At 62.5% G+C, this 22,362-nt stretch overlaps 6 protein-coding genes across 16 annotated transcripts; 2 read left to right on the top strand and 4 right to left on the bottom strand.

Moving 5' to 3' along the window:
* Positions 1-65: 65 nt before the first annotated feature.
* SPA17 (sperm autoantigenic protein 17) lies at positions 66-2,555 on the bottom strand. The gene is made up of 4 exons (XM_076363840.1): positions 2,465-2,555; positions 1,135-1,308; positions 427-497; positions 66-278 (listed from the first exon to the last, which is right to left on the bottom strand). The coding sequence occupies exons 2-4, from the start codon at positions 1,286-1,288 to the stop codon at positions 66-68; spliced, it is 438 nt and encodes a 145-aa protein (XP_076219955.1). The 5' UTR covers positions 1,289-1,308; positions 2,465-2,555.
* SIAE (sialic acid acetylesterase) lies at positions 1,833-8,103 on the top strand. Of its 4 annotated transcripts, none has more exons than XM_076363803.1 (10): positions 1,833-1,928; positions 3,409-3,573; positions 4,718-4,881; positions 4,970-5,108; positions 5,212-5,395; positions 5,728-5,855; positions 5,967-6,100; positions 6,378-6,532; positions 6,609-6,804; positions 7,793-8,103. In XM_076363803.1, the coding sequence occupies exons 1-10, from the start codon at positions 1,886-1,888 to the stop codon at positions 7,805-7,807; spliced, it is 1,323 nt and encodes a 440-aa protein (XP_076219918.1). In that variant the 5' UTR covers positions 1,833-1,885; the 3' UTR covers positions 7,808-8,103. The 4 variants fall into 4 exon arrangements, with proteins under 4 accessions (XP_076219918.1, XP_076219916.1, XP_076219917.1 ...); XM_076363801.1 differs by lacking the exon at positions 7,793-8,103 and adding an exon at positions 7,472-7,752; XM_076363802.1 differs by lacking the exon at positions 7,793-8,103 and adding an exon at positions 7,410-7,752.
* On the bottom strand, positions 8,055-11,313 carry PANX3 (pannexin 3). Its single transcript, XM_076363809.1, has 5 exons — positions 11,085-11,313; positions 10,218-10,360; positions 9,898-10,112; positions 9,078-9,742; positions 8,055-8,235 (listed from the first exon to the last, which is right to left on the bottom strand). Exons 1-5 carry the CDS (start codon positions 11,263-11,265, stop codon positions 8,174-8,176), a joined length of 1,266 nt encoding a protein of 421 aa, XP_076219924.1. The 5' UTR covers positions 11,266-11,313; the 3' UTR covers positions 8,055-8,173.
* Positions 9,998-21,251, top strand: HYLS1 (HYLS1 centriolar and ciliogenesis associated). Of its 7 annotated transcripts, none has more exons than XM_076363817.1 (2): positions 9,998-10,061; positions 19,970-21,251. In XM_076363817.1, the coding sequence occupies exon 2, from the start codon at positions 19,994-19,996 to the stop codon at positions 20,822-20,824; it is 831 nt and encodes a 276-aa protein (XP_076219932.1). In that variant the 5' UTR covers positions 9,998-10,061; positions 19,970-19,993; the 3' UTR covers positions 20,825-21,251. The 7 variants fall into 7 exon arrangements, 6 of the variants coding, with proteins under 6 accessions (XP_076219932.1, XP_076219933.1, XP_076219927.1 ...); XM_076363818.1 differs by lacking the exon at positions 9,998-10,061 and adding an exon at positions 13,644-13,648; XM_076363812.1 differs by lacking the exon at positions 9,998-10,061 and adding an exon at positions 15,206-15,304.
* Positions 12,405-15,035, bottom strand: RPUSD4 (RNA pseudouridine synthase D4). The gene is made up of 7 exons (XM_076363811.1): positions 14,874-15,035; positions 14,506-14,671; positions 14,059-14,260; positions 13,733-13,826; positions 13,480-13,630; positions 13,088-13,185; positions 12,405-12,925 (listed from the first exon to the last, which is right to left on the bottom strand). Exons 1-7 carry the CDS (start codon positions 15,033-15,035, stop codon positions 12,740-12,742), a joined length of 1,059 nt encoding a protein of 352 aa, XP_076219926.1. The 3' UTR covers positions 12,405-12,739.
* PUS3 (pseudouridine synthase 3) lies at positions 15,540-22,338 on the bottom strand. 2 transcript variants are annotated; one of them, XM_076363804.1, is made up of 5 exons: positions 22,275-22,338; positions 18,429-18,862; positions 16,664-17,229; positions 16,104-16,294; positions 15,540-15,978 (listed from the first exon to the last, which is right to left on the bottom strand). In XM_076363804.1, exons 2-5 carry the CDS (start codon positions 18,813-18,815, stop codon positions 15,665-15,667), a joined length of 1,458 nt encoding a protein of 485 aa, XP_076219919.1. In that variant the 5' UTR covers positions 18,816-18,862; positions 22,275-22,338; the 3' UTR covers positions 15,540-15,664. The 2 variants fall into 2 exon arrangements, with proteins under 2 accessions (XP_076219919.1, XP_076219920.1); XM_076363805.1 differs by lacking the exon at positions 22,275-22,338 and adding an exon at positions 21,374-21,411.
* Positions 22,339-22,362: the final 24 nt, after the last annotated feature.

Here is a 22,362-nt window from a genome sequence, read left to right as displayed (position 1 = left end):
GGAGGTGTCCCGTTTAAAGAGGGGCGCGCTGCCCTTCGGCCGTGGGTTTGCTCCTCTCTGCTGCATCACGGTGAGGATTTTTGGGGAGGAATCATGGCGTGTCGGCGGTGACGGGTGCCGTCAGCTGCCCCTGTTGCTGGTTTGGGCTCAGATAGCCTTGTTTTGGGTGCGGGCGCTGCATCTCTTACCGTGTCTGTGGATGCAACGCTGCCTGCCTGCTCCCTTGCCTCGTCCTCCGCCTTCTCCTCGTCCTCCTTCTCCCCGTCCTCCTCCGGCTCCTGGAGGAAAAGCAGGAAAACCCTAAAATTTAGGCGGTGTGGGACAAGGGCAGCGGCGCCAGGGTGGGTGCGGGGTCCCAGCCCTTCGCCCCCGGCACCCCGAATTCTCCGGAGGGGAGCGGAGGGGTGGGCGGGGAGGGCAGCCTACCTGGAAAGGGGGCTGGGTGAGAAGCTGGTCCTCCGGCCGGGCTCCCCACGCTGCCGGGTCAGCGGGGCTGGCTGGGGAAGGAGGAGGCTTGACGCCACGTGGGACGGGCACGCGGGGCAGGCCTGACACCCCGGGGATGGGCGCGCGGGGCAGGGCCGATGGCCCGAGGGTTGGGCAAGGCGCAAAGTCCCCCTAGGACGGGCAGAAAGGGCAGGTGCCCTGTGAGCGATGGGCAGACGGGGCAGGCACGACGCCACGGGCGATGGGCAGACGGGGCGGGAGCGGTGCCCTGGGCGATGGGCGCATAGGACAGGCGCGATGCCCTGGGCAACAGGCACACGGGGCAGACGTGACACCACGCGGGACGGGTACAAGGGGCAGGCCTGACGCCCTGGGTGATGGGCACACAGGGCAGGCCTGACGCCCTGGGTGATGGGCATAGGGGGCAGGCCTGACATTCTGGGCAATGGACACATGGGGCAGGCCTGATGCCCTGGATGATGGGCATACGGGGCAGGCCTGATGCCCTTGATGATGGGCATATGGGGCAGGCCTGATGCCCTGGATGATGGGCATACGGGGCAGGCCTGACGCCCTGGGTGATGGGCACACGTGGCAGACGTGATGCCACGCAGGATGGGCAGGCAATGCAGCGCGGGGCAGGGGATGGAGGTGCAGGGATGGGTGCTGCCGGGCCGGGCCACTCACTCTTTCTCTGCTCCAGCAGCGTTTGGAAGTGCTGAGCAGCAAAGGCCACCACGTCTGTGGGCTGCGCGCGCAGCACCTCCAGTGCCAGCCCCTCCAGCAGGTTTCGGAAGCCGGCGGGCAGCCGTAGGGTGGTGCTGGAGGAGGGGGTGGACATGGCCGCCTCTCCCGGACCCCCTGCAGCGGCACAGCCGGGGTTAGCCGCGACCCCCACCCCCGCAGTCCCAACCGGGCAGCGCCGGGACTCGAACCCCTGGCCCCAAGTTGGGGAGGTGGGGGGGGGGGGGGGCGCCGCCGCTAGGGGGCGCTCCCCTTCCCGCTCACCGCGCCTGCGCACGGCCGCCTCTAACTGCGCGTGCGCGGCGGCTGCCCGGGCAGGGCGGGGTGAGCGGTCGCGGGGAGCCCCGGACCCCCGGTTCCCCCCGGTTCCCCCCGGTCCCCCGCACTCCGGCCCCCCGCACTCCGGCCCGCAACCCCCTTCCCTCGGCCCCGCGCCCCCAGCCCCATCCCCGGCCCCTTCCCTCGGACTCTCCCCCTCGGACCCGGCCAGGCCGCGCCGGCGCCTCTGGCCGTGGTGAGGACGCTGTCGCTTGGCAACCGCCCACCCCACCCCACCCCCGACGGCGGCCCGTGCCCAGGCCACGCCCCCAGGTGCTTGTCACGCCCACACGGGGCGGAGCCGGGGGCGGGGCCTGGGCCTGGCTGAGCCCGGGGGGGGACCGGTGCCCTCACGCCCCGTGGTCGCCCCCCCAGGATGGCGGCGTGGGTGCTGCTGGCGCTGGCTCCGGTGGCGGCAGGTAAAGGGCTCGGGGGGGGGGGGGGGGGCTGGCTCCACACCCCCAGCCCCGCGGGCACCCTCCGCAGCCCGGCCCGGGGGGCGGCACCCCCCCGAGCCCTGCTTCGATGCCCTTCGCCCCCCCCCGCCAGCCCCGCTTCAGGGCCCTTTGCACCCCCCAAGCCCCGCTTCGATGCCCTTCGCACCCCCCTGAGCCCAACTTCGAAGCCCTTGGCACCCCCCAAGCCTCGCTTCGAAGCCCTTGGCACCCCCCAGCCCCGTTTTGATGCCCTTGGCACCCCCGTAGCCCCACTTGGACACCCTTGGCACCCCCCTGAGCCCCGCTTCGGTGCCCTTTGCACCCCCCCCAGCCTCGTTTCGATGCCCTTCTCACCCCCCTGAGGCCCGCTTCGATGCCCTTTGCACCCACCTCAGCGCCACTTTGACGCCCTTGGCACCCCCCCCCCCCACACACACACTTTGACACCCTTGGCAACCCCCAGCCCCACTTTGGGGCCCTTGGCATCCCCCCAAGACCCTCTTCGACGCCCTTTGCACCTCCCAGCCCCTCTTCGACGCCCTTGGCATGTCGCTGCCGCCGTGGGACGATGCTTTACGTAAGGCGGGAGTCGCATGCGGCTCCTCGGCGGCGTCTCGTGGGCTCTCCTCCCGTCCCTCCTCCCAGCCGCTTTTTATAGCCTCCAGTCTCTTCCCCGGCGCCTCGGGGGTTTTTTTTTTTTTTTGTTTTTTTTTTTCCCCCTCTGACTCGTTTTTTTATGTAACTCGTCCTTCCCGGAGCCTCGTCGCATGAGACGGTGGGACCGGCGATGCGGCTGATTTCGGAGAGGCCGAGGACATCGTTTCTTTCCTTCGTTAAACCCGGCCCAGGACGAGCTGCAGAGGAGACGGGGCTCCGTGAGCCCCAGTTTGATCGCTACAACGGGGATCACCGCCCAGATCGCCTCTCAAACATCCTGCAAACGTTGCCCCAACCCCCTTTCAAGCGTGGTTTTATTTTCACACCCCAAAAATGGGGCTTTTGGGGGTGCCAGGGCTGCGACCTCTGCTTCCCTCCCCGCTGAAGGCACCTTTGCGCCGGTGCCGCGTGCCTGGTGTTTCCCATCCCACTGCTCGCCAAACTTTTTTTGCGAGGGAAAAATCTGTCAGAACATATTTATTAGGGAGGCTGGGCTGGTGGAGACGCTCCCATACTGGTTTTAGAAGAATTTTTACCGAAATCTGTATCCAAACTCCGTGTAACGCAAGCTCCTGTGCTTTGGGAGGTGACTTCCCTCATAGGGCTGGGCTCTCCTGGGGACTTCAAACCCTGCTGCTTCCTCGGCTCCTTGCTTGATTTGGTTGATCAGGACTGAAGGAAGCTGTGAATTAAAGCGGCATCTCAAATAACCTGTATTTAAAAGGGAGTCGGAGGCCGTGCAGGGGATTTTTCTCCTTGCCTTTTGCCTCTTGGAGATGATGTTTGCGCTGTCTGTTGATCCTAGGGGCGATGCTTGGCTTCGCATCCTACTACGGCGACCACATGGTGTTACAGAAGGAGCCGGCGGGGGCCGTGGTGTGGGGCTACGGGGAGCCGGGGACCGCGGTGACCGTGGCTCTCTCCGGGGACGGTGGCGTCATCGTCATGAAGAAGACGGCACGAGTTAAAGGTCGGTCCTAGACCCTCGCTGGGTAACTGGGGCCGGTGGTTTTGGTGGCCGAGGAGCACGTCCGAGCCCAAATCGGACCTGCTGGCAGGGCGGGGGCTGCTGTCCGCAGCTCCATCACCCCTGGGTTTGTCCCACCACTGCTGTGGGGTTGCAGAGGTGACAGTGACGTCTCCAGCTCGTGCACCCCTGGGGCCGTGCTTTCCCCTTCTCTGGGAGATCTGGGGCGGGGGGGGGGGGGGCGGTGGTCAGCCATCCCCCTCCCTGCCAACGCCGGCCTTCGCTCACTTCGGTTTCCCAACGGCGGGATCCCGTAGGCGCCGAGCGGGAGCCGAGCTGCCGCTGGAGTGGGTGGCACCGCGTAGGCTTGAGCCGAATGATGAGACTGCAGAGGGAGAAGGGGGGGGATTTAGCTCCTCTCCCTGTCAAAACCATCTCTGGGGAAATCTCCAGAGCGCTCCTGGCTTCTTTTTTTTGATGTATCCCCCCCCCCTCGGAGGATCCTGCTGGGGATCTCTAAGCCCTGAAGGATGTCGCCTCTGCAGGCAGAACCTTCCTCGAGGCTGGGAGGGCTCGGACGCGTCTCAGATCTCACCTGGTGGCCTCATTCCCTGCCTAGTGAGTCGGCAGGGGGCTGCTCATCACCTTTGGAGGGGGGGGTGAAACTGCTGCCTAAAGGGCTCCTCCACAAGCTGGAGAGCCCGGAGGCATCTTGTGAGAGAGCAGTGATCCGCCGCTACCGGGAGATCTGCAGGATCCTGCTCCAGCCGGGCCAGAAAATCCACGCTAAGCTCCAGCAGAATATCTTTACGCCTCGATTCGGCACCTCTAAAATTAGCGGGAGACATCTCGGTGTCACACACACCAAGCTGCTCCTGTAATCCCGGTTCCTCCCAGCAGCTTCTGCTCTGACACACATTTGTCTTTGAGATTTTCTTTTTAACCCCTAAGTTCCTGCAGGAGGAGAGACCCTCCGATGGCAGAGGGCTTCCAAAATCCATTTCCCCAGCCCGGCTCCGCGGTGGGGAAGCTTTCCCTCGCTGCCTGTCCATCCCCACCAGTTGTTGGCCACTCATCCCGCCTCTTTGCGAAGGTCTCGAGGTCTTCATAGGGGTTGTGAAAGACAAACGCCGTCCTCTTCTTCCAGGCCCTTCTGGGACGTGGACAACTGTCCTGGACCCTATGGATCGAGGCGGTCCCTACGCGCTGACGGCCGGGCAGGGCTCGGAGAACGTGACGCTGCGGGACATCTACTTTGGGGACGTGTGGCTTTGCAGCGGGCAGAGCAACATGGCAATGACGGTCTTGCAGGTAAGCCCCCACGGCGTGGCCTGATCCTGCCAGCTCAAGCAGGGATCAGGCAGGGAAACGCCTCGTGCGCTCCCCGACCCTTCCCTAGATCACCAACGCCAGCCAGGAGCTCGCCGCCGCCGCTCGTTATCCCTACGTCCGCGTCTTCGCCGCAGCACCTGCCCGCTCCGACGTGGAGCTGGAGGACCTGGAGCGAATCGACTTGCCGTGGTCCATCCCGACGGCCGGTGAGCGCAACGTGCCTCCAAATAAAAAGCCTGGAAATGGCTTTCCCGCCCCCCTTCCCCCCCCGGCCTTTTTTCCCTTTGCAGCCCGCTGTTTCTTGGACAGAAAACCTGGGCCATGGGAATTTCACCTACTTCTCGGCCGTCTGCTGGCTGTTGGGGCGCTACCTCTACGAGGCTCTGCGGTACCCCGTCGGGCTGGTGGAGGCGGCCTGGGGGGGCACCCCCATCGAGGCCTGGTCCTCCCGAAGGGCTCTGTGGGCGTGCGGGCTCCCGGAGGACGCGGGGAGGTGAGAGAAGACGCAGTGGAAACACCTCCTGCCCCATGCCACGCCACTCTCGGGGTGGAGGGGGGCATCCTCCATCCCTTCCCATCCCGCCTCCTCTCCCGAAGCGTTCCCGGAGCCCCGCTGCGCCCTCCATGCATCGTTTTGCCCCCTCTGGGTAAAATCCCCTCCCGTGCCGAGAGCGTAGGGCACATCTCGGCAGGTAAAGGGGGCGGCGGGGGGGGGAGAGGGGGACCCCAGGGCTCCCCTTTTGCGCGGCGCTTGCTTTAACCGTGCAAGGCTGGCTCCTGAAGCCCCAGCATCGGGGCCGGTCTTGTGTTTTGCACCCCCTTCAGCCCAGCTTTGTCTTCCAACATCTCCCCGCGCTGGCATCTCTCCGGCCCGCAAACGCCCTCCGTGCTCTGGAACGCCATGATCCACCCGCTGCTCAACATGACGCTGCGGGGTGTCGCTTGGTACCAGGGTAAGCTCCTCTCCCCCCCCCCCCATTTTTTCCCCCCCTCCCCAGCATGGAGCAACCCCCCCCGCTATCCCGCCGGGCTCTCACTTTTGTCCCCCTCGCTTTTGGGGACAGGCGAGGCCAATGCCTTCCTGCACACGGACCGGTACAACTGCACCTTCCCTGCGCTCATCGCCGACTGGCGCTGGGCTTTCCACGTCGGATCAGCTGGGCAGACGGAGCCGCTTCTCCCGTTTGGCTTCGTGCAGGTGAGGGGTGGGGGGGGGGGGGGGGGGTGGTGAGGAGCAGGACCCCCACCCTCCCGCGGGGCCGGCTTCGTGACGCTCGGGGAGGTTTTACCCATTCTTTCGCACCCCGGAGGCCACTTCCAAGCTGGCAGGAGGGAGAGGATGCTGTAAACGCGTGAACAGGTCCTGCCGGGGTGCCGAATCCCAGGCAGGGACCGCAGCGGCCGGTTTTGGGAGCGACGGCTGAGCAGCTTCCCCAGCTCCATGTCGTCCCCCCTCCCCGCCCTCTGCCTTGCAGTTGTCCACCTATCACCGGCAGAGCCCGGACGACAGCTTCGCCCGTCTCCGCTGGCACCAAACAGCCGACCTGGGGGTTGTCCCCAACGCCAGGATGCCCGGCACCTTCATGGCCGTGGCGATGGATCTGTGCGATGAGCGCTCGCCCTACGGCAGGCGAGTCCCGGGCGGCGAGGGCGCAGCGACGAAGCTATCGGATACCAACCCCAGCTCCCCTCCTCTTCCTCGGCAGCATCCACCCCCGGGACAAGCAGAACGTGGCCCACCGGCTGCACCTGGGCGCCAGGGCTGTGGCGTACGGGGAGAAAGGCCTGGTTTTCCAGGGGCCGTACCCCACCCGGGCCGTCCTGGAGGTGTCCAGGGGTCTGCTGAACCTCACCTACAGCCAGGAGCTCGTCTGCCGTCGGAGGGACACGCGAGCATTCGAGGTGAGGAGGGGGGAAAAGCTTCCCCCAGGGCTGGAAGAGGGAAGCCCACCTTGATGGAGGGTTTTCTCCCCCCCCCACCCCAGGTCTGCTGCTCCAGCCAGCCGTCCCCGTGCGGGTGGCTGCCGGCACCCGTGGTGGCGGTGGAGTCCCGCACGGTGACGCTGGCCCTGGCCGGCTGTGGGACGCTGGTGCTGGGCTTGCGCTACGCCTGGGCCGAGTGGCCCTGCGAGTACGAGTCCTGCGCCCTCTACAACACCCGGGGTCTGCCTGCACCCCCTTTCCTCGTGGACGCCCTGCCCGCGGGGGAAACCCCGGGGCGCTCCGAAACAGCCGGAGGGAGGGAGCTGCTTCTCCTCCCCGGCTCCTGGTTCTCCCGGGGGATTTAGGCGAGGGGATGGCGGAGGGAGCTCAGACCTCTCGCAAAGCAGCTCAGGGCTGCTGGCACCGTGCCTTTCCGATTCGGGGAGGCGGCTGGCTTGATTACTGTCTTACTAATTAAGCTCTTTCCAGCTCCTCTTTGGCCTGAAGTCAAGGCTGCAGGGGAAAGAAAAAAATGAAATAAAAAAAGCCCATTTAAACATAGTTTTTCATAAATCTCATTTAAGACGAGCAGCAGGACACACTGATGGGAGTTTAACCCCTCACTGCTGCTCCTCCCCGCCCGCAGAGCTGGTCCTGGGCCCCCCTCCCCCGGGACACCCCAACCTCTTGGGGCACGGACAGCTGACCCCCCACGGCAGGGTGCTCGCAGGATCCAGGGACCAGCCTCCGTCTACGGGGTGGAGGCGGGGGGAGAGAGGAGCTCTGCCGAAAGAAAAAAAAAAAACCAACCCCACAACCAAACGCTAAGACTGGGGCTGGGACATGGAGCTGCATGGGGCGTGTTGCTTTGTAGCAGTAGTGAGTGCCTTCCACCTCCCCGTGCTAATAAATAGTTGATAAAAACGGCTCGTTTTATTCTTGGATCCTTTTTTTTTTTTTCCTTCAGAGGAGCATCCCTTAGTCCTCCATTCTCTCCCTCCTGCCGTAACAGCAGGGAGATTTGTGTGGAAGAGGCGCGACATGGCACCCGGCGCTCGGACTAAGATATCTGAGAGAGTCTCTGCCCCCCCAAAAAAATATGGATTGTTTAACCCTTTTTTTTGCTGGAAAAACGTACGTAAGAAGGGGAACCCCCAACTGCAGGAAGAGAGCAGGTGAGCTCAGCCCGGCCGCCGCTGCCGCGTTACAGACGTCACCCCACCAGGCTGTATCAAAACCAGAGTTTAATGCGGTCGAGCAACGCTGGCAACAAGGAATTGGATCAAACCGGATCCCAGCAGAGCAGCTGGGTAGGTGCCGGCAGCAGCCACCCTGCCTGCTCTCGGGGTCAGGCAGAGCCGAGCGAGTCCCGGGAGGCTTTTCCCGTCGCTTCCACTCCAGGCTTCGTTTCTGGGCAAGGAAGGGGAAGAGGAGGAAGTTAATTAACTGGGCGATCGCAAACTGGGATCTTGGGCTTTCTTCACCAGCGCGCGACTAGCCCAAGAGCCAGTTGTGCTAGCCCCACGGTCGCCACGCCAACGAGGATGCTAAATACAGCTCAATCTGGGTGGTTGTTTTTTTTTTTTAAAACCACAGCCCTCAGACAGCGTATTCAGGGCCAGGAAAGGAGCCCAGGCGTCCCGTCTCCCGCCCTGCCAGGTCAGGGATCCCCGTGACACCGCAAAGGAGGCACCCCCGGCTCCCCGAAACCCGAGCACGCGGGAGAGGGAGCAGCGGTGCCTGGGGAGGGTGCATGCAGGCCCCGGGGGATGCGGCTCTACCTCGGAGGCCCGTCTCCATCTCCCCACGCAGCCCACCAGTGGCACGCTAACAGGAGAAGGGGACAGGCACGGAATCCTTGGCATCAGCCCCCCGGGATGTAAAGCTCCCAACCCCACTCCCAGCAGGCTGGGCTGCTCTCTCTGCCAAAAACAGGGACCCCCCCGGCCCTCCGGTTTGCCCAGAGCTTGGATTTAAGCAGCGAGCTCTCTTGCTTTTTGTTCCTATAGCAACTCCTGCCCACGCGTGGGCTCGCAGCAGCATCACATCCCGGCTGCCAGAACCCATCCCTGGCTGTAAACGGAGCCATCGGCCCTCCCGGCGATCCCTGGCAGCCCTCCTGACTCTCCCCCAAAAACCTTAAGGTCTTGGCAAAGGGTTTAGGGCCACGGTGGACGGATCCCAGGGTGGGATCTGGCGGTGCAGGAGCCAAGAGAAGAGCAAAGAAGTCTTCTCTACCGAAAAAAGCCTACCTAGAGCCCCGCCGTTGGAGAGGGGCGCACTGCCGTCGGGCTCGAGGGCGCAAGCGTGGTGTTTGGGCTTGGTGGTCTCCAGCCCGGCCAGCAGCGTCATGAAGTCAACGACGGTATCGATGTCCTGCTTGTTGGCGGCGGCTTCCCTCAAGGCGCTCACGGCGTTGAGGCGGCCGAAGGAGGTCAGCTCGGAGATGTTGGCCCGGAGGAAGAGGAGGATGACGTTGAGGTCGTTGACGGGGCAGGTGAGCATCTTGCGGCTGAGGAGGTCGAAGGCGGGCAGCATCTCGTAGACGGAGAGCAGCCCCTTGTCCCACTGGCAGAGCTGCAGGGCGTTGTAGATGACGACGGGTATGAGGAGGACGTAGACGCCGCCGACCGAGAGGCTGATGAGCTGGAAGACGGAGAAGAAGACCAGCTTGCAGGGGATGAGCAGGGGGATGTGGGGCTCCGCCTGGAGCAGCCCCGTTTTGATGGAGCAGCTGAACTCATCCTGGAAGAAGATGTTGAGGTGGAGGAAGACGAGGTAGAGGCAGGTGGCAGCCATGAACAAGAGCAGGAGCAGGCTCCTCAGGATGTAGATGACCACCAGGGAGTGGGCGTGCTGCTTGCAGGTGAGGTAGCGCTCCAGCAACGGGAACTCAAAATACCTCTCCCGGCGGGCCCTGGGGGCAGAGGGGACACACCGGGGACTTAGAGCCACCCCCCTAAACCGAGTCGCTTCACCGAAGTCCGTCCTGAACGTGGCCACAGCCACGACGCCACGTGGAGGGACTTCGGAGGGACACGGTGACCAGTCGAGGCTGCCCAGCGGCCTCACCTCTCATATTCCTCCCAGAATCGCTCCGGCTCGGCGCTGGCCTGCTGGACCTTCCTCATGTGCTGCACCAGGCGCACGGAACGGTTGTAGGATTTGTCCAGCTCGTCGATGATGAAGAGGAGGTCGGAGTGGAGGGCGGGGGCGGCCGCGTAACGCCACAGCAGGTAAGGCATGTACATGAGCACCGCCACCACCAGCAGCGAGTAGGGGAAGACCTGGGGAAAGGGGACAAGCGGGCGTTGAGTGGTGCGGAGCCGCTTCACCTCCGCTGCGTGCCCAGGTGGGACCTGAGGGCACCCAGGCGTGAGCTTGACCCATACCTTGAGAGCCCAGAGGGACTTGGTGACGGCGTGTCCCTCGGCATCGAAGCCGTGGTGGACGAGGGAGTCCCAGCAAGCCGTGTCGACGTAGGCGGACTGCTTCCCCGTGAAGTTGGTGGGAGAGAAGCAGCTGATCTGCAAGCCTAGGGTGAGGACAAGGGTGAAGCTCAGCCACGGAGGTCCGGCGAGCACGGGCGAGCGCTCCGCAGCCAGGTGCCGATGCGTTACAGGAGGGTGATTACATCTAAGGCATCACTTTGCATTAAAAAAAGCCTCTTTCACGGTCATTTTGTGGCTGTCCTTCCCCGCCGCTGCGTTTTCCAGCAAGGACTTTTCCATCCCCGAACACAAACCCTTTGAGCACGGCCGCGGGTACACAGCAGGAGGAATTGGAGACCGCCCAGAAACCGGAGTCAAACCAAATCCCCAGGGGCAGCAGCGGGACGTTGGCCGAGGCCAGATTTAGCCCACGGTCGCGACGCACCATCAATGCAACCCTCTGTGCTGCCCTCGCAAACCCCGGCGGGACGTATACCCCGAGCCGCCCTGCCGGCACCCTCCTCCTCGGAAACAACCCTGCGGCACCCAAAGGTGCTGGGGGCAAGCAGCTGAGGCGGGGCATTGATTCACCACCGGTCCTGGGGTTTAGCACGGTTGTTCCCGGGCTTTCCCAGCAACCAATAATCAGTTAAAAACAAGCAATAAACATCCCTGAGAAAGAACAGTTCCTAAAACAGGATTTCCAGGCCGCCCCGCCTCGGACCACGAACACGCCGGTGTGAACGCGAGGGTTTTGCAGCGATAAGCGAACCGCCGCCGGCAATCGCCCGCGACCCGAAGATCCCCATTGCAAAAGCCGTGACTCACCGGCGGAGAACTCCCGGGCGAAAGCCAGCGAGACGAGGCAGAGGGGCAGCCCCACGGTGACGAACTTCAGCAGGCGATCGCTCGGCAGCTCCAGCCGCAGGCCCTTGGCTCGGGAACCGCCGGGATCCGGGAGGAGAGCGTCGGAGAGCATGTACTCGGCGGCCGTGTGCGAGAGGGACATTTTTCTGTCGAGGAAGAGGAGACGACGGCGGCGGTTGCTGCTGCTGCCCGGGGGCTCTGGTGTCGTCTGAGGCGTGACGGGCTCAAGGAGTGACTTTGTAGGGCTGAAGGCATCGCTTGCCAAGCGCTCCCTACCCCACGGCTGTAAATGACAGCTTAGACGGCGCGTTAAATCGACCGGTAATTACAGGGGGAAGCCTTTTTGCAAATAGCACACCCCGAAATAGGAAAAAAGAAAGAAAAAAAAAAAATAGCAGCCGTGGCACCGGGCTGGGAAGGCAGCGTTCCTCCCCGGCCGCAGCCACTCCCCGGCTCCTCGTGGTTTTACGTCCCTCTCTCATAAGCAGATGTATTTCTGGCGGCGCGTTCGAGGGGCGTGGGGCTCCCCAGCTATTTTCATCCCGCGTGAGGAGCGGGGAGGCAGGGGACAGGGCATCACCCTGCCGAGAAGCCCCAGGCAGGTACACGGCAGCCCCGTGGGGTACAAAGAGCCCTTTCCAGCACCCAAACTAGCGGGAGGGGCTGGAAAAAGTCCTGCTGCCCGGCCCCAAGCTTTTGGGGACGGGCCAAGAGACACCCAACGCTGGTGGCTGCGATTTTGAGGCCGAACATCCACTGCGGTTCCCCAGCTTTTCAATCTCTCCACTCGCCTCCCTCTCAGGGCACGGGGGAAGGAACCTGGCTCCAAGGCAAGCTCCCGAGGGAGAGGGATCCCGATAACGGGGGTCCGGAAATAAGCGATAGGGAAATCAGAAGGGGCGGTGGGATAGAAAAAAAGATTCTCCCAGCAGCACAGTCACTCCCCAAAAACCCACGCCGACACCTCTGGCAGCGCAGGGCAGAGGGAGTCCCGGAGCTGCTCGGCCAAGCCAAGCAGAGGAACTCCCCACGCAGTCTCTCGGCACAGCAAAAAAACCCCACAGCCACTGCCAAATTGCTCTTTCGATGGATTTTCGAATGAAGGGAGTCTCCAAATTTGAACGCGGAGCGCCAGGATACGAGGGAAGAGCCTGCTAAACAGCTCTGGAGGGACGAGCGGCGGCCCTCAAACCGGGAGGGACCGCACCCAGGTGCGATCAAACCTGCCCAGAGCCCGAGATCCACCTGGCCTGAGCACAGAGAGACACGCAACGCTTCACCTCTGCGGGAACTGCATCTTTTATTGCTCGGAGACAAGTTCAAAACATGGCTTGGGCAAAACCCAGTTTCTACCCAGCCTCGTTTGTCCGAACGAGAGGCTCTTCAGCGTGCCCAGCCACTTTTCTGCACCAAATCAGGGCAAGGAGCACACGCAGGTGCCTGGTTTGAAGCCAGCGACACTGGCACCAACACAGGAGGTCTCTGGCAAGCGGCAGAGACCGTAGACTTCATCACACCGCCGGCTCCAAGGTGGACGCCGCTGCAGAGCGGCCGGACCCAGCACTACCACATGCCGGAGATGCGGAGACAGACGGTACCGCTCCCGTCCTGCCTCATTAGTCTTTAGCGACATCCAGCTCCAGCTGCTTCAGAGTCTTTTGGAAGAAGAGGGGCGGCTTGCAGACGAGGTCTATCCGCTCACCCAGGGGCAGGGAGAGCCGGTGGGCGTGGAGGTGGAGGGGGAGGTGGCGAGCCTTGCTCTGCTCCAGCTTCAGCCTCTTCAAGGTGATTTCAGGAAGCTTCTGCGGCGAGGACAGAAAACGTCCCTTCCACAAACCCATCTCTTCAGCTGGGGCTTGAAAACCCCGGCCCAGGGGGAGCTGGGGGACACAAAAGGGCTGCCCGGCCCTGGACCCGCCTCTGGCTCTGGCAGCGCCCCCTCCCCGACACAGGACCTGCCTTACCTGGGGTGCCAGCTTGCTCCAGTGTGAATATTTGTGATCCCCCAGGATGGGGCACCCCAACCCATAGGCCAGGTGAACCCGGATCTGGTGCTTCACCCCTGAGGAGGGAAGGGAAAGAGGAGAAACGTGACAACCAGCCGTGCCAGGCCTCGGCTCCCACCTGCCACCCTCGGTGCCGGATAATCCCGTGCCAAAATCACCGGCAGCCGGAGAGCAGCCTGGCAGCAAACCATCGCCCTGGGGTGGGTTGTTGCCAGAGCCTTGGCCCAAAAAGGATTTCAGTCATGTCTAACAACGAGCTCCCACTTCCAGCGCCGCTCTTGACTGCAGAGCTGCACAGAAAGCGGATCCAGCAGCCGACGCAGCCCCGGGGACACCCGGGCAGGCCTCACCCGTGATGGGCTGGAGCTCCAGCAGAGAGCAGGCGGAAGAGCTAGCCAGAAGGCGGTACCGCGTCACGGCGCTTTCGGCGTTGCGGTTCTTGCGGATTTTCACCACCTTCCCATCCTCCGGAGACAGGCGATAGTTGGGGGCCAGCGTCATCTGAACGGCGGCGAGAGGGTGAGCCCACGGGAAGGCAGGAGGGGGGTGCCGGGGAGGGGGAGCACGAGGCCAGAATGGCGGCCAAGAGGACGTGCGGCTCACCTTGTAGTGCGACTGGTGGCTCCGCACCTCCTTCTCCACGATGGGGATCTCCACGATGCCCTCGGCGGGGTCTGGGTCCCCCAGGCTAATTGCCCTGGGGAAGGAAACCAGACGCCTGGGGGGTGTCGCTCCAGCAGGAAGGGAACCCTCCCCTCATCCCCTCTCCCCACGACCCAGCCCCGTAAAAAGACGCTCGAGGGAAGATAAGCAAACACCCACCGCTTCCACAAAGCCCCACGTCCCCACAGCCTGGTGACCGTCCCTTCACCCCTTCTCCAAACCCCGCGGGCCCTTCAAAGCCGCTTCTCCACCCAAACCTTTCCTACCAGTAGACCTTCTCCACCTGACGAGTTTTGAAGAGAAGCCGGATCCTCTCCGCCACCTCCTTGCTCCGCGCCAGCACCATCACACCCGTGGTCTCTTTGTCCAGCCGGTGGCAGAGGTGGAGGGGTTCAGCTTTCATGTTCTCCAACATCTTGGCCAAAATCGGCAGCACGTCAGCGATACAATTCTTGACCCCGGGGCCGCCTGCATAACCCACAGGCGAGGCAATCAGGGGGGACGTTCACCTCCCCGTCTACCTTAAGTTACCCCCAAAACGCGAGACGAAGGCTGCGATCTAAAGGGGGCAAACCCCGCGTCCCTCCCTGGGAAGGGAAACCTCAGCGCAGGGAGGACGGAGACAGGGGAGCCCCCCTCAGCGCCCCGGAGCCGCTTCCATTCCCCCCCCCCCCCACCTCCCCCCGGCACCGGCACGGCCGGCTTTCCCTCACCGTGCACGGGAACGCCGTAGGGTTTGTTGATCACCACGATCTCCTCGTTGCGGTACACGGTTCCCTGCTTGAGCACTTTGGCCAGGACGTTGGGGTGAACCTGCTGAAGCCGTTTGCTCAGCGCGGCCAGTTCCCGGACCCGTCTCTGCGCCGGGTCTTTGGGGACCTGAGGGGGGGGGACACGACACGGGGACAAAAGGCCGTCGGTGGAGAATAGTTTTGGCGCAAAGCTCCGGCGTGACCCGCGGCAACTCCCTCGCCTCCCGCCCGCCCCCGCTCTTCGCCTCGCAGCGGCGTTTCTGAGGACTGCACGCCGGGAGTTGTAGTCCCGCTCCCTCGGGGCCCGGCCGGGCCCCGCCATCGCTCACCTCTCGCTTCTCCTCCTCGCTCCTCCGCGCCCGCAGCCGCTCCGCCAGCTGCTCGGCCCGCAGCGCCTCCGCCGCCGCCCGCCCGCTGCCGCAGATGGCGCGCACCGCCCGGCCCAGGCCCGTGGCGGACCGCCGCAGCCCGCCGCCGCTCGCCGCCGCCATCTTCCCTCCTTCCCTTCTTTCCCCTCCGGCGCGGGGGGGAGGCCGTGCTTCAGCCCGTCCGTCCAATCGGAAGGGGGCGGCCAGCCGAGCGACGCCCAGGCCGCCCAATGGCGGCGAAGCGAAGGGCGGGCCTCGGGGGAAGGCCCCGCCCCCGCCCGGCCGTTCAAACGCCGGCGACGGTTGGCGGCCGGTAACGGTCGCGGCGGGAGGACGGGAGCGGTCTCGGGCCCTGTCAGGTACCGGGGCGGGCGACATATGAACCTTGTCAGGTACCGGGGGGGCGACATATGAACCTTGTCAGGTACCGGGGGGGGCGTGTGGGCCCCGTGGGGTAGGCCGAGCAGGTGGGTAGGCCCTGGCTGCCTCAGCACAGCCCCAGCAGCCCCCCCACCCCCCCCCCCCGCCCCGCCAAGCCCCCGGGCCGCCCCACAGTGAGGTGAGAGGCTCTGAGGGGGCTGAGGCGCCCCCCATCCCCTTCCAGACCGGGACACAGCAGCGCTCTGCAGGTTTTCGTGAAATTTATAAAAATACCACTGGAAAATTGTGGGGTTTTTTTCCTCCAATAAAAGGAAAAAAAAAAAAAGCAAAGCGGCAAGCTGCCCTTCTCCCGCTGAGGTGACCCGTCACCATCACTTGATGTCTACGCAGACCCGCTTGGGAGGCTGCTCTGCGGCGCTGCCGCTCCCCGGGGTATCGCCGCGGTGGCTCCTTTTGGTCTCGGGGGGCTGCTCGTCTCCATCCCCCCCCACCTCCAGGCCCCGGGGGGTTTCGATGCGGCCCCTCCGCACAAAGTGGCGGATGCGGGCCTCCAGCCCCTCGCACTTGGGACGGGCCAGTAAAGGCTTGTAGGTGCGGGCTTTGACGCCTTCCACGAAGCCGCTGACCTGGCTGCAGAGCAGAGGCTTCGTATCTCCCCAGAGGACGGTCGTGCTGTTCCCTGGGCCTGTGATACAATTGAAAAAATACCAGTGGTTTGAACAATCTATTTCATTACCCCTTTCCTTCACTTTTTTTTTTTAAAAACCAGTTACTCCCATCCCAAGGTATTGCCACAAAACCATCCCTTACTTTTTCCAGTAGCCACGGGAGCAGCGTCTAACCCTCGTAACATGTTACGTAGCACTTGAGTTTTAACTGCGTGGTCGGCCCAGAGCTGCTGTAGGTGGGTAACGTTGAACTCCTGCACTTCTCGGTCGTAGAGCCACTGAAGGTTTTCGAACTCGCAGTCGTACAGGACAAGGGGAAACTCGACTGCCATGCTAGGGAAAAGGAGAGAAGGCGTCACCCGTTGCTGTCTGGAGGGATGCTGTGACAAAAAAGGCTCGCGCAACAGCGCGTCAGCCCGTCCTTTCTGCCAAAAACAGCCCTGTCTTTTACAGAACTCCTTTTCCCGATAAAAACTGAATTAGTTTTAACCAAATACCAAGGACTAAAGCCATCAAAAGCTTGTCCAAAAGCAAGAAAAACGTCATCCTTACGGATACCTCCCAGAGAGGCCGCCGGCAGCTTGCTTCCATATTGTGAGAGACGGCTTCGCAGGCTGGCAGAGAAGTGGCTTGCCAGCGGCACTTCGCGCGCAGCCGTCGCTTTGAGAAGCAGCCCGGGAGGTTTTCCCGAGCTCTCCGTACCTGTACTGCGGTTTTCGGGGGTTCTTCTCCACATCCAGCAGCTCGTCGATGATCTCGGGGCTCTCCATCCTCTGGCCGATGAGGAAGAGGATCGCTACCATGCAGCGGACTTGGTGATACAGGAACGCCTGTCCCGTCACTTCAAACTGGCACAGACGGAAGGGATCCTGCAGCCCCGTTTCTCCTCCTCCCTCCACCCACGTCACTCCGGCGCTGAGGATCGTTCTCTGGAAGTTGACCACCCCGTTGGCGACGTCCATTTTACACAGGTTACGGAAATCGTGGGTCCCCACGTACCTCTGGGCTGCGAGGTGCATGAGGGCCACGTCCAGGTCGGCGCAGGGGAAGAAGTAGCGGTAGGTCCTCTTGAGGCAGCTGAACCGGGCGCTGAAATCGGGCTCCACGGGGGCCCAGGCCAGCGCCCGGATGTCGGGCGGGAGCACCCTGTTCAGAATATGGGTGTAGCGGAGCTCCTCCTCCCTCTCGCTTTTGCCTTCCGAGTCGCCCTTGTGGCCATTTAGCTGCTTCCCCTCCGACAGGTTCGAGCGGAGATCTAGGGAAATCACCTGCAAAATGAGGAAAGCCAGGATTAGATCACAGATGGGCATATTTGGCGTGTCAAGCCAAGTCTTCCTACACCGCTGTGAAATAAATTCAGGATCTCCTACAGATGAAGGTGTCTTAAATCAGGCGATCTTACCCCTCCTTCCTGCGGGTAAAGCTGCAAGTGCCTCTGCTAAGGCTCCTAGCAGATGCTATGGATTCCTTTAATAAAACAGAGAAAGTTGCAGACTGCCTACGTAGCATGGTCTCGAAATGGCTTCAACTTTAGTCAATGTTTTTAGGATATAATGTGCTCTTTTTTTTTTTTTTTTTTCCCCCTGGAGGTGATGACTTGAACCCAGTAGCAGCCCGGCTGTCTGGGAAACCTGATGTGGGAGCAAGTTAATTAATGCCGCAGGTGCCTGCGCACTTTAAAACGGCGCAAGAAAAGGCAGCCCGTGCCCTTATTTCGTGCGGCTCGTGTTGTGAAGGAGAGCAGACCGCCCACCCGTGCCAAAACCACCCCGGCGAGGCAAAAGCTAAGCCAGCTCCTCTTCCTGAGCCGGGAGGGAAGGAGAGACTGGCCCGACAGCGAAGCCATCGCGGTGCAGGAAGGGCTGTGCTTTCCCCAACGGCTCAGCCAGCCTGATGGCTCCGTGCCCACCGAGCGGGCCGGCTGGCTCCCCTCCCTCCAGCTCCCACTCCCACGCTCCCTTCCGCTAGCTGCGGCTCCCCTCAGACCCTTCTGCGCAGGAATTCAGCTGCCTGACTCCGCAGGAAGCTATCCAATTCTAGGATTTTTTAGGTGGTTTTTTTTTTAATTTTTGTGGGGTTAGCGAGTTAAATCAGCCGAGAGGGCTCTGCCAAGCGCTGCAGTCGGCGCAGGAAGAGCAACGAGCGCGTCTGGGGAGGAAGGGGCATCTCCCCTTTTTTGGCAGCGCTGAGCTATTGGGGAAGCTGCAGCCTAAAACGCATTTCATCCTCTCAAAACAGGCCCTTGGAAAAAAAAACACTTCGAGGGTCTAAAATCATCATTCCACATGGAGGAAGCCATCGCCAGGCTCGCTTTCAGATTTAAAAGCTGATGGCTTTTAAAAAAAAAAAAACCCAAACGAATCCAACCCGTGCTGTCTTGGCTCGTCGCTGTGGGACAGTAATCCCACCGGATCTCCGTCCCACACAGGAGCCCAGAAATCCGGGGGAGCCTGGGGGGGATCCTGACCTGTCCAAAGGCACTGACTCCTTTGTCCGTCCGCCCGCAGCGGTGGTAGTTGGAGGTCTGTCTGTTGTCTACCAGCCGCGTCTTCTTCAAGGCTTCAAACAGTTTCTCTTCGATGGTGTTGCTGGTGTTCTCCTGGCTGGCAAAACCCTGGTAGCCCCAGCCCAGGTAGGCGATCTTCAGCGCCACGTGTCTGCGGCCGTAGGCGCCGAAATCGAACGGCCGTTGCTGGCGTTTCTTGGCTTTCCCGGGGGCGGAAGGAGCCTCTCTTCTCCCAGCGCCCTCCTTGTCCTCTCGGAGCTTCTCCTGCAGCCGCTTCACCTCCTCTTCCAGCTCCTGCACCCTCCTCAGGAGTTGCTCTTGATCGGTAACCGCGCTCCCCTCGGCCATGGCCGCTGTCTTGGAGCCTTTATTAGTGGCTGGTAGCTCCTCGGGGTCTGCAGAGAAAGAGGGAAATCGGGGGGGTTGCATTTTTATGTGGCTTTTATTACACCTAGAGGCTCGCTCTGTAAAATAATTGTTACCCGTGGAATAATTCTTTATTTTCTAACCCCTCAAGTGTTCCTAGCAGAGCATGGGAAGGGCCAAGGGGGCTTAGCTCGGACAGCTTCGTCTTACTCAAGTCTCCTTTTTTGCACTTTTTAATCACTCCTCTTCCCCCCCAGCCGCCGCCACCGCGCCATCGGCTCTGCTCCGTCAGCCCAGGATCGGCGGCAGCACGTTCCCGGCTAGCCTTTCGCTATCCGCGCGGCGCCCTTTCCGTTTTCGCACCGCGCTCAGCCAGCATCCGCGCTTCAGACAGCCCGCTAACGGCTGCCATTCATCTCGCCGCACCATCTGCTCCAACGTTTCGTAACGGCACGGTTAAAACTTGCATTTTTCCAACCCGCTTCGCGGCGTAAAGATATCCCAAACCTGTGTAGCGAGTGGAAACCGCGTCCGGATCCCTTTTCGCCACGGGTCTCAGGGGTTTACTACAACCAGACCCAAACAGCCTTTGGGCTATGACAGCCGACATCTAAACGGGCATCTTAAAACACACCGCGCTGCGCCTCTTCCTCCTCTGCGGAAGCAAAATACCCTCTCGGATGTCCCTAGATTAAGTCACGACTAGATACCGTGGTTTTAAAAGAACAGGTACAAGGGGAAAATCATTAATGCCTCTGCCCTGTTCTTACAAAGCGAACTGAATCCACCCTGCGTTTGTCCATCGCCCCGTTAAGTACTTTATCTATAATGTAATGACTTTTAGCGTAGTTTTCAAGCAGGAATTCAGGGGTTGCATCAGAGGGGGCTTCGGGGCTTTGTAGCTGCGCTGCGTTTCCATTCGCTGTAGGGAAAGACCCTTCCGCTGGCGGCAGGAGGTTTAGCGGCGCAGCCGGTGCTCCCAGACCCACCCCCCCCCCCACCCCCCCCCCCGGGTCTGATTAACCGCAACCAAAATCGACACCTGTGAACCCGAGAGGTCGAGAGTCAGAGCCCCCTTTATGCCTTTAGCCAGCTCCAACGTGCCGCGAAAAATTAACCGCCGTTTATTTTCGCAGGATCCGCCCAGCTCGGCAGAAATCATGGAGGAGACGACGGGACCGGGCAGGTATAGATGGGCCGCGCCGGACGGTGAGGAGCAGCTGGCGGCCGCGCCGGCCCTGAGCCGGCTGTACGCCCAGCAAGGAGGCAGCGAGGAGCGGACGCGTCCCCGTGACGATCCCTACGCCGAGGCCTCCCTCGTTTTGGGGGCGCAGCCGGCCCTTCCTACTCTTTCCGAGGATCGGAGGGGACCCAGGAGGTTGGTAATGAAAAGGAAGGTGCTGAGGCGCAGACCCGACGGAGGAGTAGAGGTCTCCGACGAGTCGGTGACCAGCGAACCGGAGAGCGACTCCGAGGTTTGGAGCCTGAGGCAGAAAATGCTTCAGCTAGGGACCGGTCCGGAAGACAGCATCTCCGAGGGGGAAATCGAGACGAGCAGCAGCTCCCTCGATGAATCCCCTTACCGGTGGCCCCCTGGGGACAGTCCCCCCTTTTTCCTGGGGGATTTCGGGAGCCGGAGCTCTCCCGCTTCTCAGTACGCCGCTGCGGCGGGACAACCCAAGTCCTTCATTCCCCCGCGGTTTGAGCCGCTGGGACGTAACCGGGGGAAAACCGACCGAGTGGCCAAATATTTTGAATATAAACGAGAATGGGAGAAATTCCGAATCCCGGGGGAGGATCAGCGGCAGGAACTGCGTTGGGGCATCCGGGAGCAGATGCTCTGCAAGCCCGAGCTCCCCAGCAAGCCGCAGCACCTCTACGTCCCCAACGCTTACGCCGTGCCGACCGAAAAAAAGAGAGCCGCCCTGCGCTGGGAGGTGCGCTGGGACCTGGCCAACGGCCTCGTCCCCAGAAAAAACACCTCCTCCTAAGTTTCCCAAAGCCCCGCTCCACACCGACGATCTTTTAACCGCGCACGTGCTGCTCTCCCGAGTACTTTTTTTCCCTCCTCAAAGTCCTCGATAATTTGGGGAGAAAAAAAAAAAACCAAACCACTTTTTTTTTTTCGCATTTCAAGCGGGTTAAATCCCGGTATTAAAACTTCACCCAGCGCCTGGGGTTGTTAAACGGGCTGGCTACGACGTCCCTGCCTCCCTACCGCACCCCGCGGAGCCTCTTTCCGAGTTCAGGTTAGAAGGTACGGGGAGCGGGCACCGAAAAACCGGGAGAAATCGGAACGTAACGAGCCTGGCGGTTTTGGGCAAGTAACTGCCCCTGGATTGTTGCGTGAGCTATTAAGGCGGTTTTATTTACGGCGTCTCGGCGATGTCTGTCTTTAATAAAGCGTGTGGAAAGATTCGTTGTAGTTCCGTGGGTTAATTAGAAACGCCTCCTAAACCCCTCGGTCGACGTCAATTATTCTAGATTTATCCTTGCGCCGCCAAACTCTCGGGCCCCCCCTCCCCCTTGCCTTATTTTACCTCATTTTTAAAATAAGCGGGCTTTAGGATGAAGCGGAGGTAACGGCGGTGGTGGTTTTTTTTTTCCCCCAGGTATCGCGACAGACTGACGATTTGGCAGCTCTCGCGCAAGGAAATGCCTTGAAGCTGCCGCAGCAGGGGGGGGGGGGCGGCCCCCGGGTCCCCGAAACCTCCTCGGGACGGCTGGAAAAGGGTGCGGGAAGGACGGGAAGCAGGTGACGGCTGCGGCCGGGGGCCGTAGGGCTGGGGAGGGGGCACGTGCTTCCCCCCCCAAGCTTGGGGACCCTGCTGTCCCACAGAACCCCCTCAGCACCCAACTGCCCCTGCTCCCTGCCTCAGTTTCCCCCGCCTGCTTCAAGGGAAGGCCCCGGGGGGCGCAGGGACCCGCCTCTGTCCTCCTCCTCCTCCTCCTCATCGCCGCGGTCCCCAACGCTGGGGGGGTTCTGGCACCCCAAGGACCTCCCAGGGTGGGGGGTCCCTGGCTCTCCAGCACCCTGTGGACCCCCCTCCCCGGCCATAAGGTTGTCTCTGACCCCCTGAAACGCTACGGGGGACAGCGCCGGCACCCTATGGGGCCCCCGCTCCTCCAGCACCCCCCCCCCCCAAAACCCTATGGGGCCAGTGCCGGCACCCTTTAGGGTCCCTGCCCGCAGCAGGGGACCCTCCCCGCCCTACGGGGTCCCTGTCCCCAACACCCTGCGGACCCCCCCTTGGAGGGAGCGTCCCTGTCCCCAACACCCCAGGGACCCCCACCACCCTATGGGAGGGTCTCGGTGTCGTTCCCCCCCCCCCCCCCCCCCGGGACACCCCCGAAAACCCTATGGGGGACAGCGCCACCACCCTACGGGGCCCTTGCTCCGCCGCAGCCCAAGGCGCGGGCAGCGGGCCGGGCCGGCCCTACCTGCGGGTCGCTGCCGGGGCCGGAGCCGCCGCGGGGCCGGGACCGGGGCCGGTGCCCCGGAAGCGCCCGCCCCGTCCGGTGCCCCCTC

This window comes from Aptenodytes patagonicus, unplaced genomic scaffold (assembly GCF_965638725.1).
Source record: "Aptenodytes patagonicus unplaced genomic scaffold, bAptPat1.pri.cur scaffold_128, whole genome shotgun sequence".
Classification (NCBI taxonomy): domain Eukaryota; kingdom Metazoa; phylum Chordata; class Aves; order Sphenisciformes; family Spheniscidae; genus Aptenodytes; species Aptenodytes patagonicus.
Note: the sequence above shows the minus strand (reverse complement) of the source record. Positions and strands in the feature narration are given on the sequence as shown.

Excerpts from the sequence above, each read along its gene's own strand:
- SPA17 (XM_076363840.1), bottom strand. The coding sequence starts at position 1,288 with ATGTCCACCCCCTCCTCCAGCACCACCCTACGGCTGCCCGCCGGCTTC. Across the intron at positions 498-1,134 it reads GCTGCTGGAGCAGAGAAAGA|CCAGCCCCGCTGACCCGGCA; the intron begins GTGAGTGGCCCG and ends CTCCTTCCCCAG. Across the intron at positions 279-426 it reads TCACCCAGCCCCCTTTCCAG|GAGCCGGAGGAGGACGGGGA; the intron begins GTAGGCTGCCCT and ends CTTTTCCTCCAG.
- SIAE (XM_076363800.1), top strand. The coding sequence starts at position 1,886 with ATGGCGGCGTGGGTGCTGCTGGCGCTGGCTCCGGTGGCGGCAG. Across the intron at positions 3,574-4,717 it reads GAAGACGGCACGAGTTAAAG|GCCCTTCTGGGACGTGGACA; the intron begins GTCGGTCCTAGA and ends CTCTTCTTCCAG. Across the intron at positions 4,882-4,969 it reads TGGCAATGACGGTCTTGCAG|ATCACCAACGCCAGCCAGGA; the intron begins GTAAGCCCCCAC and ends ACCCTTCCCTAG.
- PANX3 (XM_076363809.1), bottom strand. The coding sequence starts at position 11,265 with ATGTCCCTCTCGCACACGGCCGCCGAGTACATGCTCTCCGACGCTCTC. Across the intron at positions 10,113-10,217 it reads AGTCCCTCTGGGCTCTCAAG|GTCTTCCCCTACTCGCTGCT; the intron begins GTATGGGTCAAG and ends CCCTTTCCCCAG. Across the intron at positions 9,743-9,897 it reads TTCTGGGAGGAATATGAGAG|GGCCCGCCGGGAGAGGTATT; the intron begins GTGAGGCCGCTG and ends CTCTGCCCCCAG.
- RPUSD4 (XM_076363811.1), bottom strand. The coding sequence starts at position 15,035 with ATGGCGGCGGCGAGCGGCGGCGGGCTGCGGCGGTCCGCCACGGGCCTG. Across the intron at positions 14,261-14,505 it reads CTACGGCGTTCCCGTGCACG|GCGGCCCCGGGGTCAAGAAT; the intron begins GTGAGGGAAAGC and ends TGGGTTATGCAG. Across the intron at positions 13,186-13,479 it reads GGAGCTCCAGCCCATCACGG|GGGTGAAGCACCAGATCCGG; the intron begins GTGAGGCCTGCC and ends TTCCCTCCTCAG.
- PUS3 (XM_076363804.1), bottom strand. The coding sequence starts at position 18,815 with ATGGCCGAGGGGAGCGCGGTTACCGATCAAGAGCAACTCCTGAGGAGG. Across the intron at positions 17,230-18,428 it reads GAGTCAGTGCCTTTGGACAG|GTGATTTCCCTAGATCTCCG; the intron begins GTCAGGATCCCC and ends CTCATTTTGCAG. Across the intron at positions 16,295-16,663 it reads CCCCGAAAACCGCAGTACAG|CATGGCAGTCGAGTTTCCCC; the intron begins GTACGGAGAGCT and ends CCTTTTCCCTAG.
- HYLS1 (XM_076363817.1), top strand. The coding sequence starts at position 19,994 with ATGGAGGAGACGACGGGACCGGGCAGGTATAGATGGGCCGCGCCGGAC.